The sequence below is a fragment of the Aythya fuligula genome, chromosome 9 (genome assembly GCF_009819795.1).
Source record: "Aythya fuligula isolate bAytFul2 chromosome 9, bAytFul2.pri, whole genome shotgun sequence".
Lineage (NCBI taxonomy): Eukaryota > Metazoa > Chordata > Aves > Anseriformes > Anatidae > Aythya > Aythya fuligula.
The window spans coordinates 16,171,070-16,186,616 of record NC_045567.1 but is presented as its reverse complement, the minus strand read 5'-3'; the positions used below and the strand labels follow the sequence as shown (position 1 = coordinate 16,186,616).

The window sequence follows — 15,547 nt, the reverse complement described above, 5'->3', positions numbered from 1 at the left end:
CCAGCTCCTGTCCCCGGGCTCCCAGCCCCGCTTCTTGCACCCCCTGCGCCAAGCCCCCCGCCTCCTGCACCCCCGGGGCCACGCCGCCGCCTTCCTCCACCCCCGGGCTCAGCCCCCCGCCCTCCGCCACCCCCGGCTCCCGGATGGTGCAGGCGGCGCCCCCCGGCCCCGCACGCTGGGGGCTCGGCTCCGGTGCTCGCTTCCCGGTGCCGCAGCCCCGCCGCGGCTTCCTCCTCCTCCTCCTCCTCCTCCTCCGCCCCTTACCCCGCCGCGGTGCGCGCTCCCCGCAGCCGGGGCGCGCTCCCGGGGCGGCGCGCTCCCGCCCGGCCGCGCTCTTAAAGGAGCCGCGTCCCCGGCTTTTACGTAAGGGGAAAGGGGGGGGTTAGGGGGGTGAGGAGGGACGGACAGACGGACATGGGGTAGCATGGGGAGGAAGGAGAAACTCGGGCACCCCAAGCAGGGCCAGGGCTCCTGGAGGAGTCCTGGTGTCACTTTTTGGGGGACGCTGTGACAAGGGCACGAGGGAGAGGGGAAGACAGCCCCTAAAAGCCCAGGGGGGCTCGGTGAAAGTTGAAGCTCACCGGTGTCCGCAACAGCCCGACGGCTCGGCAAGAACTCACGAGAGGCGTTGAGTGTTGAAGCTTTACAACTTTATTCAAGCAGACAGCAGGTAGCCTACAAACAGGCGTTATACCCCACACCACGTCCGCCGCCAGGACTGAGGAAGGGGTATCAGCACCCCAGGAGCCACGGCGGCTCCCCCCAGCCAGGCTTTAATCATCCTCTGCAGGTTACAAAGCACACGATTAAACATGCTATCAAAACGCACACAAATGCTGCGGTGAAGACTCGTAGGCAGCAGCTCGTAGCTGCCACGTGGAGAAGTGATACTAAAAAACCTTAAGAGAGAGCGCTACACACATGCAGGATACTTAAAGAAGAGGTAGGAGTTGCACAAGCCTGGACCTAAGGCTTCCAGAAAGACCGATGAAAACCCACCGTGTCCATTAAATTTTGGACTGCCAAAGCAGGCTGAGTTCTTCCTTTCAGTAGTACGCTGACCTAGCACGAGTTCACCAAGTCTTTGGAAGGAAGTTCGCTAAATCACAGAGCACACGATCTACCTAGCCTAGCTTCCACTAACATTCAAACACCAGTCTCAGGACCGAGGGCAGGACGTCACTTCAGGACAGCACAGCTATGAGAAAGCTCAGCTTAGAGAGAAGGTAGAGTCTAGAGAAGTACATAACAGGCCGAGGTTTGTATTCGCGTCACCACAGGAGAGTGAAAGAAATGACTGCGGGAAGTTAATCCATGTTAGATACTAACCATCCAGCTTTGCAGATGACATTGCATGATAAGCATAAAACAATTATGGGAAACACTGTCCCCGATAATTACGTACACCCATAGTGCAACATATGGAGGTCACTGCCTCCGATATAACACTGTGGTAGGCAAAAACTACCTTGTTCTTTACACATTATGGAAGACACTGCCTCCGATAATGTCAGTTAGGTTTCATGATACATAAGGTACTGGAAGTTTGCAGGAAGCTGCCATTGAAAATTGGGACAATGCCTAATCCGAGATACTTTGTGTGTGCTGCAGTGGGTGGAGCAAGAGCTACACAATGAGCCCTGCTCAGGGTGCCTCTGCCCCTCCGCCCCGGCCAGGAAGGAAGCTGTGCCCCCTTGTGGGGAGAAAAGCTGCCAGAAAGGGGGGAGAAGAGGGAGTCCTAAGCCCAGAGAGGCAGAGGCAACTCAGAGAAACCAAATTTGCAGCATTTGAGTTTCCACCCAGGTTTTCAGCATTTCAAGGATTGTTCCGAAGTGCAACCCGGAGGCTTGCTACCAGGTTTGCACCATCAGGTTTCTGCCAGAGGGGCATTTATGCCACAGAAAATTTAACTGCTATTTAAAAAAATAAAAATAAAAATAAGATTAAAGTAGGTGGGGGGACTTGTTTAGATTATGTTAAATGCAAAGTTCCAGTATCATGTTTGATTGTAATAGCAGATGCTGCTTTATTCAAAAACGACAGTATAACTGTCATAATTATGGAAGGCACTGCTTCCGATAATTATCTTCTATAAAAAACCACACCATTTATAGTGAACACTGTCACTGATAAATAAATAAACAAATAAATATCTCAGTGCCAAACAAGAGCCACCCTGCAAAAATGGCATCAGCCAAACAGTGTTTGGCCAGCAAGAGACTCGATTTCGCAAGAGGCCCCAGCACAGCAAGGTCTGAAGTGCCAGTCCTGAGCCATTTCTCAATGCTGCAGCACTCGCGGGGGTGCCGAGTAAGGAGACCAGATGGGGCGTTATGCAGTCTTTGGGTTATCTTCCCTGGGTGCCGGGACCTGCCTTTGCAGAAGCAAGCCTCCAAGATTTTATTGGAGGGCTGCTGTTGAGAAAAGGCAGGCCGGGCACTTCAGAGCTTGCTGCTAATCCAGCACTTACAGGCTAGTATTAAGCTGCTGTAGTAAGCTGTTTTACTCTTGAACTATAGGTTGGTGTCTGCAGCTCCCTGGACAGAGAAAAAAAAATCCTTACTACAAGCTACAAGCAGTAGAGGAATCCGTTCCCTGTTCTGTCACCACATTTAGGAGGCCAAGAATAAAAAATAAACATATGATATGGTACCTCCCCACTCAAGGTACCGGTTCAGGATTCACATGAGCTGTTAGTTCTCAAGTATACCAGAGAGCAAACCCCACAAAGCAGCCGTACACGACCGGGTTGGACTATGGTCAGATGGGAGCCTGGTCAGAAAAGATTTCATGGAAATTTTAGTACCTGCTTTTAAACTGCCTCCTGTGAATTTGTGAGGAGAGATTTAAATTTTTATCTTCAATTTTGGTCAAAAAGAGATCTGTTGCCAAAAAAAAAAACCTCTACAGAAAAATAATGCCATGTTAGGGAGTGGGTTTCCTTAATCCTGTACCTTAACCAGGTGTTTGCTGTGTCTAGAATGTGTTGTCTGTATTCCAAATATCACCCTCTAACGCATTGGCAGCCCCTTTAATGGTCCAGGTCGCCAGGGCCAGCTGCTCTTTCAGCATGTCCAAATCCACCTCGCTCCTGCTGGTTTTCAGCAGCTGCAGATGGTCCAGCAGGCTCTGCAGGGTGTGGGAGCCTTTGCCGAAGAAGATGTGGCGAAGGGGAGCATCTTTCGGTGAGAGGTACGGGGAGAGGAAGTCATACTCCACCTGGAGCAGAGGTGCAAGCTTCAGGTTACACTCACCTCCCACGTTTTTCTTTCCTCATCTGTCCCACCCTGAGCCCCCAGCCTCCCACCTCCACCCAGCCCTTTCCTAGGGCAGCTCTGCACAGGCCAGATCCTCTCCTGATAGCAGCAGTTGGTCACATTAACACTACGTAAGAGACACGGGTCTGCACAGTGTCCACAGCTTCCAAGTCCAAAGCCCACCCCAGGCAGCTCTCTCCCTTTGCAAAGGGAGGCGAACCAGCTGCAGGCACCCACCTTCATGATCCTGTCGTTCAGGGCTCTGCGGATGACCTTGTTTTCCTTGTCACTGTTTTCAATGTCTCTTCTCAGCGCATTTGCAGCTCGCTGGAAGTCGCCACGGGCAAGAAACAGCCAGTCTAAGTTCAGCCCCAGCTCCTGCAAGGGAGGAACTGTTAGCAAACCTGATTTTCTTCTTTTGCTGCTCTTACCAAGTGTGTGTTTTTTTTTGCCAGTTAACCAAGTAGCAGAGCAAGTTCCTGGCAGTCTTCTGAGGTCACCGAGCACAGTGACGTCTCTCCCCACCCACTTTTTCTCGTACTGTTTCAGCAGAGGTGCAGATGAGATGCAAAGCTGCACTGTGAATGATATTTCAGACTAGAAACAATCACAGCCACATCCATTTCCTCAAGAACTCACTAAAGCCACTATAGCTAAACCTGTCTGCAACAGCTCCTATGTCAGTACTACTGCTCCCTAAGGAACATTAATTCAGATCACATCTTGTGACGCTCATGTCAAGAAGACAGATGTCCCCCCAGCTGCATGCAGTAATCACAGAGCCTTGCTAACACACGACTCTGGAACAGTCTACAGGGATTCAGTGCACTCAGATCCTTTCTTACCTTCACGTCCTGATCGTAGACCAGAAACTTTTCCTGGAATGCTAACAGTTCCTCACTGTATCTCCCAAAGTCTAGGAAGAGCTCATGGTCATGGGTTAGCCTGAGAGCTATTTGTCCAGCTACTTCCGCAGCAGCACGCAGATGAGTGTACAGACTGTTAATCGCCTTCAGGTTCTCCACAGTGTCCTGAGTAGTGCCCAGGAAGGGATAGTCCTCATCTTTCTACAAGAGAGAAGGTGTAAAAGTTAGACAGCAATGCTTCTCCAGCTAGGAGCTCTCAGCACGTCCCATCAACTTGTGCTTCTACATAGTGAGATTTGAGTAGCAAAACTTCAGAACATGAGGGAGGGGAACGGAACGCCCTCCTCTAGTCCCTCACAGCCTCTGTTGATCAGCCGCATGCCCTGTGACCTTGTTAGGCCAGAGACACACAGACCCATTCTGTCAGAGCTCCCTGCAGAGCTCCTGCAAACCATCACCCACTTCAGTACGTGCTGACAGCACTTTCCAACCATTCTGAGCACAACAGCCTAAGATTTTTGTGAAGCCTGACACTTGCAAAATTCAGGCACTCAGGAACCAAGGAAGCTGTTAGCAGAAAGGGTCCCAGCTGCACTCCTGCAGCAGGAGCAGTGCAGGCTGCCAGGCTGCTGCCATTTTGCCAGCACCGAGCTGCAACAGCAGATCTGGACAGTCTGTCTGCTCTGGCCAGCAGTACAGCGTCCCCAGAGCACTCTGCCTGCTGAACAGCAGGCTGCAGTACATTCTCTAATTGAAGTACTGGAAGCTTGGCATCTCTAATGCTTTTTATTTCTGCGTCATTGACATCTGAGCCTCTAGAAGAGCAATGCCCCCCTCTCCCAACAGAACACAAGCATCCCAGACGCTCAAACAGAAGCTAAAGGCCAACCACATCCCAGGAGCAGCCTTCATGAGTACTGCCACAGCCCCCAGGTCCAGTGGCTGCTCCTCCTCTCTTAGAGAGGCTCCTGCATGGACACCGAGCTCAGTGCACCTTGCACTTCGCCATCCCGGAGAGCAGCTATCCCTACAGCACCTTCCACAGCACCAACACTAGGCAGGCAGGCGGGCAGTACTTACGTTGTAGAAACCAAAGGACACCACTGGGATTCCAGAGTATGCCAGAAAAGGGAACGCTGCATTATCTAGGCCAAAAGGAACGCTGCAAGAGAGAGGTATTGAATAGTTACTGACTGGTTTAGACAGCCCAGCTGAAAAGCTACAGGGCTAGAGGGCTCGAGGTGAAGCTCTGAGCCAACCGGGCTACTCTGTCTAGACAAGACAGGTTTTGGCAAGGAGTCCAAGCCAAGTGCCAAGGGCTGCTGGTCCGCTTCCGGCCACCGCTCCTTGTACAAGGCAGATCTTGCCCTGCAAAAAAAGGTGTCTGAACTGCCTACAGGCAGCTTGGGGCAGCACTCAGCACGGCTAGTGCTCTGTGTTCATGCCTGCCTGACCCCACTGCAGCAGGGAAAGCCTGCCCCGGACAGTGGCATGAGGTTCCAGCACAAAGAGCAGAAGCTGTTTAGTTTGTGCCTTTATGGAGATTTGCTTTCCTCAACAGGACTGGAATACTTACATTGATTTTACCCAGCTGGAGCCAACTCTGTCATAGAGGCTTCTCGAGCTTGTTGCTGGATCCTTTACCTGCAGGGAGATGACAGTCACTGCACTTGTTCTGACCTCTGTTTAGGCTTCCAGGCTGCTGGGCGTGCCCCAGAGCTCACACCGCTATGCAGACACCAGTCAGGTGTGCTCTCTCCTGACCTTTCTTTACACGAACACACTCCATACAGGACAGGCACTCATTTCCCACCAAACCATGGCATTTATTAATTTTGCATTCTGTTTAAGTGAACTGCAATTCCCAGAGCCCAGCTGACTTCAGACAGGGCCCTCCAGAGTATTTCAGCCCCTCCTCTTAAGTGCAGCTTCTCTTTAAGAGGTGCCAGCTCTGCTGAGGAAAGGGACCCAGTGGAAAGTGGCTTAAGCTATTGTTTAACTCTGATCCACCTGAGACCCTTCAACTCACCCCCTTCATAGTTCTCTCCAGTAGTGCGTACAGCAAGGGGCTAGCAGAAATCTTGACGTCATTTGTGCCTGCAAGAGAAAAAGGGTGTTTAACACACTGATTGCACAATTAATTGCTAGAGCAGCTCAGACCTGCAACCGAGCAACAAGGCCTTCTGGGCCAAGTGATCTACGGCTTGTTGCCAAAAGGTTTTCAAAAGGCACAGGGCAGAAACTGCTGCAGCCTGAACCAGAAGACAGTTCTGCTAGGTCCCTGCAATCTCCTGGTTTCAGTGACAGTGGGCCAACGATGAATTGAGTCATTCTGGCCTTCAGCCAAACACCCAACAACACCTCTAGCGCAGTCAGGGAAGCGTCTCCATTTCTGGAGGCTTACGGTTATCTGTCAAACTACCCTCATTCCATCTGGTTTCAAGAAAGAAAAATTAAGAGTGGCAAGTTACCCAGGACTGCAGCATCCAGGTTGATGTAAGTGAAAGCTTTGGCATGCAGCGTGGCCGAGTACCCCTAGAACAAAACAAGCATTTTAAGATAAGCAATGGCAGTATAATACCAGGGAGTTTATTCCACAGGGAAACGTGGAATGAGAAATGACGACTGAGCAGTCATCACACAACAGTCTAAAGAACCAGTACCTCCAGCCATTCAGTAGCACCCACAGTGCCGTAGTCTCCCGCACTCCAGCTGGCAAAGATGATGCTTCGCCTCGGTTTGTAGCCTTCTGCAAAGAGACAGACTGAGATCTCCGCCCTTCCCCTGAGATGTGGATTAGCACTCCAGACCTGGGCTGATGAAGTCACCTGCTGCTCAGGCAGAGCTGAAGCATTCTGCCTGCCGCAAACATGTGCACTAGTGGCAGCAAGGACACTGCACCCTTTCCAGCCCTCCTTGACCTTCTCCATGCTGCACGGTAAAGCCAGGTTCTCTGCATTTTACTCCCTTTCTTTATCCGCCTGAGCCCAGAATTAACCCTGAGGACAAGAGCACTTGCACTAAGTGCCACCGTGCAGCCCCCGCCCCTCCAGCTGGTCAGCTGCTTCGATGTTTTTCGCCTCCAGGCCTGGCTGTCCAATAGGCAGCTCACGTTTGAGGTTTGCAGTGCATGCTATACAAGGATGTTCTTGCATTCAAGCCATATCAGATACAAGCAGGCAGCCCCTTGGAAGCAAGCGCTGGCTGCAGACAAGCTGTCTGTGTTGGACAAGTAGCAGCTTCTCAGAAAGCTTTGTCAGACTTCCCACACCTTCTGGAAGGATTATTTTGTAACTGGGCTCTCCAGTGTTACACACAGAGCTAAACCTGTATCAACCCCTCAACCCCATGCTTTTGTATACAGATATTTACCATTTTTCACTATGTCCGAGATGGCACGGGCAAGTTCCAACAATATGGCAGTTCCAACGCCAGCCTTGGCTGCTCCTGGGCCCCAGGAGTCTCTCTGGGCTCCGATCACCACGTACCGATCTACAAAGGAGACATCAAGATCTGAGCTGCGAGCTTCAGATCGCAAACACTGTCTACCAAAGAGGCAGCTTTGAGCTTTTGTGCCAGGAACCAAGTGGAGTCTAACTCCTGTATGAAGCACACTGCTTTCATTTAGCCTTTCCCTGGCACTGCAGCTCAGCTTCTCTCTTAATCCTCAGAGACCGGTCTTGGTGCTACTGAGGTTGTCTCTGTCTGGGAGCAGCTGCCATGTGTTACAGAGATCACAGAAGATGAAATGTTCCCCTAGAGGCTGAGCCACAGGGCAGTTGCTGTTACCTGGTTCTTCAAATCCTGTGATAGCACCAAAGATGTTCAGAATCTTCCTGTCCACCATGACATTGTTCACATCCAGTTTCACCGTCAGCTGCTTGTCGCTCCTCACTGTCATCTTACAGACCAGAAGTCCACCTCTCCACTGGGGAAGGCATGACTCTCCATCCATTTTGCTGAGGGGGAAGGGAAAAAAAGATCCTTTGAGCTCATTATCCAGCTCTGTCCTCATTTAACTATCCTAAAAAGTAATAATAAACAAAACACCATCAAGCCTGCAACTGCAGGTGCAGCCCTGTTCAGAGCTTACTCAGGAACAAGCCTGCAGCCCTGTGAAGCCCTGCTCATTAAGTGCGGAAAGGGAGAATGCAGAGGCCAAGAAGAACTCAACACTAGATTAAGACCTGCCTTTAAGCAAGGAGACATGGACAAGCAACATTTCCACAGCCAGTTTCATTAAGTGTTCCCTGCGATACACAGCACAGACCAGCAGAGAGCTCCCTGGGCTCGCAGCACCTCATCATCATTCTCACCTCTGCAGCAGAGCCACCAAGAGCAGAGCATGCAAGCCAGAGAAGCCCGTTACCTGAACAGCCTGCTCGCTGCGTGGCTAGAGATGGTCTGAACAACAATGTGGGGTAGTCCTGAAGATTCAATGGGAGGAAACTGGGTGTGGTTGAAAGAAGGAAAGCCTGGGGTGTAAGGGTCTCCAGTTCCAAGGTGGGCCTGTGGAAAGTAAGAAGCCTTCATGTCTCAGGAGACCAGTTTCCACCTACACAAGGGCATGAAGCACTGCTGGCATGGAAGTCTGCAGAAGGACTGCTACAGTTTGCAGCCGACAGAGCAAAAGCATCATGAGAACAGCAGACAGGAGAGCCAACTGCATACTCACATGCCCAAATGGGACAAGGTCGTCTGTGTTCTTGTACGGATCCAGGTACATCAGCACACCAACTGCTCCTTTCTCCTTGGCGTTCACAACCTGAGGTGCACAGCAAGCAAGGGGAGTTAAGGCAAGTATGTCAAGTAACAGTGTGAGGGGCTGAGCTCCTCACTGCCTAGCTCCACAACAGGCTTTAAGAGCCACCTGACGGAGATATGCACACAAGGATGATGAAAGCCAACAGCCTTACTCCAGGCATAATGTCTCTAATGCCCTTCTGAACAGTTAAAGTGTCCATGATGCACACTGGCAGAGCCAGAGCGGCACCCAGCAGCGATACCCCAGCCTCTCCACCAGCACCCCTCTGAGGAGCAGTTCTGGGACAGACCTAAAACGGGCTTGTGTGCAGGACTTGCATCTTTTAGGCTGCCTGGCTGTTCCACATCGCTTGCTATGAAGGGAATGTTAAACGACACGTGGCAACTGACTGGGAAGGCAGTGCCAGCACTTTCACTCGGACCATGTCTGCAAGAGCTCAGTGGAGACACGGCAGCTGAGCTTTAAAGGTGCCTGGTTGCAGCAGCAGAGGTGCCCTGGGGGTGAGGCTGCTCTGCTTCTAGCAGCCCCACTGCTGCACCCAGCCATAGCAGCCAGCTCTGCACACGGCAGTTCCCAAACTGCCTTTGCCTCCTAAATGCTTGTCTATCCCAACCAGATTGCCAGCGGCTAAGAACAGCAGCCCCACGAGTGGTAACCAGCTCCATTCAACCTCAGTGTCCAGACCTGCACGTGGAAGCTCGGAGCAAACAAACAAGACCAGGCCTGCAGGACAAGCCTACCTATGAATTCTTGAGACGTGAACTGAGGTAAAGTGGTGTGACTACAAACCAAAAAAAAACCAAAAAAACATAGCTTCCCGCTGCCACGTTTTGCCAGACTTTGGGCCACAGGCTGCTTACCTTCTCAGCAAGGGTTATTTTTCCAGCTCTGACAATGACTATGGTTCCATTCAGTTCAATCGCTGACTTCTCTAGCTTCTGAAAATCTTCTTTCTGTCCATAGTTTGCATAGACTGGTTTGCCCTAGGACAGAAACAGTGGTTATAAACACAGCAGTCCTGTGCTAGGAAGGCACCTGAAGCACCCTGCCCAGTTACAGGCCTGGAACACATCAGCCTGCCACTAGCAGCAGGGACTTCAATTTCAGCTATGTAAACTCTGATCACATGCAACACACGTATTGGAGCAGTTCTGTCAAAAGTTCCTGGCTGGATCCCAGCAGAGAAGTTTAAACAGTAACTTCTGTCTCTTGACAAGGTAAGAAAACTGTGTGGGCCCACTCTTTTCCCTCCCTCTCCCCACTGGCTCTTTAATTGGGAAGGCCTTTAAGCAGCACATGTCTTGACACACATGTATTTCACACATCGCCACCTGACAGGCACACAAAAACCCCAGGATTTTCTTGGAGTCACTTACAGTAACTGAGCCGGTCTCACTGTATGCCACATATGCATCAGGAGTCTCCAGTTCCTCTTCTTTACCATCTTCCAAAACAGACACTTTGTTCCTGGTGCTGTTAAGTGTCAGGAGGCAGAGTTACATTCTTTCCTATGTTAAGTGCATACTTAGCCATCTCACATATTTCAGCCTAATAACTCCTGTAATTCTGATCAAGTCCATGCAAAGCCTGAAACCGGCCGACTCATCCCAGTGCTTTCACAAAACAATCTCTGGGATTGTTCAGACATTAATGAAGTAAATTCAACTCCCCTAGCATGAACAGGCAGGAAGACCTGGGGATGTGAGCTGTCAGCCAGCTCAGTGGCAGCTGACACCCTTCTGAGCTGTTGGGAGCCACCGCCAGGTCTGCAGCACCTGCCTGGGTAACAAGACGGTCACCCTGCTATCAGTCTTGAGCACAGGGAGTCTACTTTTCAGCTGAGTCTTTACTCTGTGTGTTTTCCCTCCATTTCTTACACATGCTTTAAGAGCCAGCTGTCCCAGCTAAAATTTAGAGGACTGCTATTTGGCCCTTTGGATTTAGGAAGCCTAAAGAAAGGAGCAGCTACAGCTTGGCTAGATAAGATCTTCTTCAGAGAGAGGTAACTGGCACACAATCTCAACAGCAATTAAAGTGTTTACTCAGGACTGTGGAGATCCGTGCTATGAGGGAGAGACCTACATTTTTTCATTAACATACCTGCCTTTGACCTGCAGCTTTATGTAGTGCTTATCCTTCCACACTTGATTCAAAAAGAAGCTCTTGAACAGGTCATGAATGTAGATGCCCATGTTCTCATCTTCACTCTGGCCAGCTTCAAAGGAGTACTTGTTTGCTCTTTGCCTGTAGATAAAGGATGTATGGCTTAGGCTACAGCACCAGGCTGCACTACAGTCCCCCAGCCTACAAACCCAGGTTGGATGAGCCATTTGAATCCACCTTTAACCACATGCCCCCCTATATCACCATGTCCTTGTTCTCCAAACAAGCCTGAGTTCTGCTCACAGGCTTTGCCTCTCCCATAGCTGTAAGCTAAGCTTTCTGGAGCTGTTACCTCAAGTTCTCCTCAAGACGCCTTTCTGACAGCTTAGCCGACAACAGCTTCTTAAGATCAGGCCAGTAGAGGATAGGTGGTCCTGGAACGTCCTCTTCCTCAGTTTCATCACCATCCGCTAAGTAAGATGCAGTAGGAGTCACCTCACACTTGCCACCTCCCTCTAGACACTTGGCAGCCAGCTGCATTCGTCCCCGGTAACTCAAGTAGCCGATCAGAAACCCTATAGAGAGAAAACGTCAGAAGGATGACCACACCAGCATGCTCACAGCAGCCTGACAGTTAAGATGCAGCACTGTTCTCACTCCATTTTTAACGAGCTGGAATACCTAGGGACAGACAGCAGTATGCAGCCTGACATTTTGCCTGAGCTGGCACATTCTAAGGCACACTGTAGCACTGTAGATCTGACCTTGTGCTTGGCAGAGTCCCTCCAGACAGGGAGGAGAATTGCTCTAGGTGGCAGTATTAAAACCCTGGAAAGACCAGCATCAGGCCTTACTGATGTGTTTGCCCACATTTCTAGAGAAGTGTGGGGAGTTGATGAGGGGAAAAAACAGTGACTGGTTTGCCCTTTGGCTAAGTCACAGTCCCGCTATCAAGCCTGACACAAGTCTGAGCATTTGTAAGAGTTAGTGACAAGAGGCTGCAGCCTGGATCCAGGCTCTTTAATTCTATCCTGAAACAATATGAATTCTAATGTTAGTGGATAGCCTCAGGTAACTGCATGAAGGAGAGCCTGGTACTTAGTTTGTTTCCCACCCTTTCTTACCAATCAAAAGGAGGAGAAAAGCCGCAATGAGTAGGAAGCACAGGTTCTTGCCATTCCTCCATGGCTGAGCCACATGGGCATGCAGGTGCTCGGGCCTCCCAGCCTCTCCTCCTTCCTCATCGTCGGCAGACAGCTTCATCTCCACATGGCTGTTGTCTCCGTCCGTTTGCCGGGCAATGCTGAAGCGCGTGTACGACATCGGCTCGCCACTAAACTGTGTCGAAAGACAGCCACGTGATGGTAGAGTTTGCTATGCCAACCTACAGCCCCTGCAGCCAGTTGCACTTGTGCTAAGTACAGCTTGTTCATCTGAAACTGCTCCAGCACAGCCAAGTGTCGGCTGTCAATACGCCAGGCTGGCTGCTCACACACACAGCCAGACCCACTCAGGGTCTCCAGAGCCTCGCAGCTGTTTGCCCTGCACAAGCTCAAGCTACGCTATTCAGATTCTAGCTTGGACTCTTCCAGATACAAGGCAGGCAATGGTACTGACATTTCCCATGGAGCCCCACGGCAATGGCTGATAGAAGCAGAATCTCCTGGTCTTCATCAGGAATGCACTGACCTGAACACGTGCAACTTGCACAGAAGGCAACTTTGATCAGAACAGACGAAAGGGAAGGCAACCCCTCCACAGCTGTGCCTTTGAGCCACATTCACTTTGACGCAAGTAGTCTCAGCCAATATCTACATAATCTCATATTAAGCTGCCCCAGGCTACTCTTAAATTACACTATTGATAACTATTATAGAGCAGCTAGGCTGAAAAGGGATGATCCATGGGAACCCCATAACCTTAGCTGAGAGGAAGGAAGGCAGGGATGCGCCTCTCACGTCCAGCCGCAACGGGAACCATTTGAGAGCTCTTTTTCAGCACCCAGGCATCGTGGCTGACTTAACTCTAAGCAGAACCACACAGCTCCCATTGGAGCCACCGAGCCTGCTTGTAGCCATGCTTGTGCTCGGGTACTTGCTGGGGAGAGGCAGGAGGCTGGCTAAGAGCCAGAGGAACAGTTCTGGGAGCAGCGGTCCTGTGGCCTCCCTGCTATGCTGAAGAAGCAGGTGGCAGCCTGTACCCAAGCTGCTGCAATCTCTGCCCACGTTACCTGAAATGAAGTGCCTGGCAGCTGTTGTAACTGAGGGGAAACACCGCAGCAACACCTCCCCGGTACTCATTTCAGAAGCACATGTCACAAAGGTTGTGGTTGAGCTCCCCTTCCCCACCCCCCAGGGGGAACATAATAGAACATGTGTTGATTGTCCCGTGCTGGTTGTCCCAACGGGCACTTAATCAGCTTCCTCATCAGTACTTCCTCCTGGAACATTGTTCAAAGCTCTCTCCCCTCCACTTATCGCTTTTCCAGCTTCTTGAGAGACCCGAGACACTGTAGCAGTTAAAGATAACCCTACCAGACCAAACAGCTTAAACCACTTCCTTATCGTAGCCAGCTAGCTACAGCAACGTGCACAGCAGCACCTAGCAGCACGTTGGACTTGCCAGCCTCTGATACCAACAACAACTTCGCTGAATCGCACTTCCACGGTATTACCAGTTTGTCACCGAGAGATAAATGGCACGGGGCTGGCAGTGTCTTACCAAGTTCGAAATGGCTGCTCTCGCATGGTCCATCGCCTTCTGGAGGAGTACCCACCAACTTGACCGAAGCCCTGGAAGTTCAGAGCACAACAAATCAACTCAGGCTGTTCCCCTGCAATTATAAAAGATGCCCAAGATCAGCCACAGCCACTAGCAAAATGCTTGCCCATGAATTTTATATAAGTCCTTCACCATGTTGGTTATGCTAGATCAAGCTTGCCCCTTAACCTTGAACGCAACCTGAAGTTCACATCTCCACTCTGCAGATGAACAAGAAAATACCCTTTTTGTTGAACCCCAGTGGTGAGAAGGGTATAACTGAGGAGTAGTCTCGCACAGCTAAGTTCAGCCGAGGGTCTTACGAATTGTAGGACCACCTCCACTTGGGAAGGGCTCACAATAGGTGGATACTGAGCAGTGACAAGGGACAGCACGTGGAGACTTTATGGCTCCATGACAGCACGGAGACAAACATCCGACTGGTAGCCAGAGGTGGCACAACACCATCCACCAAAAGCAGCCCCAATTCCTACCCTACAGGAACACTTCCATCTGGAAGGTCCCTTCCAGGTGACTATTTCTTTATAATTTCATAAAGACAACCTCCGCACTGGCTTTTCTCCCAGAATGACTAAGAGCAACCACCCAAAAGCACTGCAGTTACTTTTACAGCCTGCATTTCTCCGGAGGGTATAACTTCTGATTTGAATCAGTTTAGGACTTCTTCCTTCAGGAGGATGTTTCAAGGAGCTCTGTAAGCCAGTGACCAGCCAGCTGGGCTTGGGAGCACGTGGCTGGAGCACACCCTCTGGCTGAGAAATGGCTCTGAGCCGGTGCACATGGGCAGAGCGCTCAAGCTGATGGTGCACGCTGATCGCCACCTGTACACTGCACAGCTCTGCACCACGAGCAGAGACCAAAGGTTAACCGTGGCCTCACCTTCCTCTCAGAACAGGGCTGTGTGGAGGAGACGAGCCCCGGCGGCCTCACCAGGCCACGTTTTGAGGCCCAGGCCGTAGCTGGCAGGCAGGGAAGCCAACATAGAGGGGGGAAACAGGCAGGGGGCAGCTGCAGGGGCTCATGAGGGACAAGCTGGCGGCACCCACGGCCCTGCAGGCCCCACGTGAGGAGCGATGCTCAGCACAGCGCTGCGGCACCACCCTTAACCCACCCAGCACCCACATCCACCCCCCCCACGCACCTTGACAGCAAATAAAACGAAAAAAAAAAAAAATCTAATTAAAAAAAAACAGCCTAGGAGCCACCGCCTCTCACCAGGCACGGTATCACAGGCAGGGCCGCCCGGCTGCCGGCCGCCCGATAAGCGGCGGGGCCGATAGGCCGCCCTCCCGGGGCACGTCTCTCCCCCCTTCAGGGGGGCCCCCTTCGCATGCTCGACTCGTCACGGCAGCGCTGCCCCTCCTCAAGGTCAGGCAGCCATGGCAGCACCGCACCGCACCGCACCGCACCGCCCCTCCTCGTCTCTCGCCTCACCTCACCTCAGGGCCCTTCCCGCCTCAGGGGGGGCTCTTCCCGCCTCGGCGCGGCGCGCGCCCTTCCCGCCCTTCCAACGGCCGCCGCGCGAGCCCCCCGCTGCCGCCGCTGCGCTCGTGCCGCTCCTCGCGCACGCACTGCCGGGCTCTGCCCCCACCGCCCGGCTCATCCCTGCGCCCCGCCCCCCCCAGCACGCCGCTCAGCCAATCAGCGCCCCGAGCGCAGGCGCAGGCGGGAACCTCACCCCCTCCCTCTGAGGGGCGCGCGTGAGGTGATGGCGCTGCCCCCTCCCCGCCTTCGCCTCACCTCAGCGCTGCCTCGGTGTGTGAGGGGGCAGAGGG

The 15,547-nt window shown here is 52.0% G+C and overlaps 1 protein-coding gene across 4 annotated transcripts; it reads right to left on the bottom strand.

Moving 5' to 3' along the window:
- Positions 1-628: 628 nt before the first annotated feature.
- Positions 629-15,333, bottom strand: TFRC (transferrin receptor). 4 transcript variants are annotated; one of them, XM_032193041.1, is made up of 19 exons: positions 15,202-15,333; positions 13,713-13,783; positions 12,116-12,329; positions 11,344-11,566; positions 10,989-11,132; positions 10,265-10,361; positions 9,749-9,871; positions 8,799-8,888; positions 8,493-8,632; positions 7,913-8,082; positions 7,496-7,615; positions 6,787-6,872; positions 6,595-6,658; positions 6,153-6,220; positions 5,700-5,767; positions 5,204-5,285; positions 4,103-4,324; positions 3,495-3,635; positions 629-3,219 (listed from the first exon to the last, which is right to left on the bottom strand). In XM_032193041.1, exons 2-19 carry the CDS (start codon positions 13,743-13,745, stop codon positions 2,977-2,979), a joined length of 2,328 nt encoding a protein of 775 aa, XP_032048932.1. In that variant the 5' UTR covers positions 13,746-13,783; positions 15,202-15,333; the 3' UTR covers positions 629-2,976. The 4 variants fall into 4 exon arrangements, with proteins under 4 accessions (XP_032048932.1, XP_032048930.1, XP_032048929.1 ...); XM_032193039.1 differs by having other exon boundaries at positions 15,207-15,333; XM_032193038.1 differs by having other exon boundaries at positions 15,212-15,333.
- Positions 15,334-15,547: the final 214 nt, after the last annotated feature.

Coding starts and splice junctions, on each gene's coding strand:
- TFRC (XM_032193041.1), bottom strand. CDS start 13,745: ATGGACCATGCGAGAGCAGCCATTTCGAACTTG. Junction 12,330..13,712: donor GAGCAGCCATTTCGAACTTG/GTAAGACACTGC, acceptor CTTTCGACACAG/TTTAGTGGCGAGCCGATGTC. Junction 5,286..5,699: donor TCCAGCTGGGTAAAATCAAT/GTAAGTATTCCA, acceptor TCTCTCTTGCAG/CGTTCCTTTTGGCCTAGATA.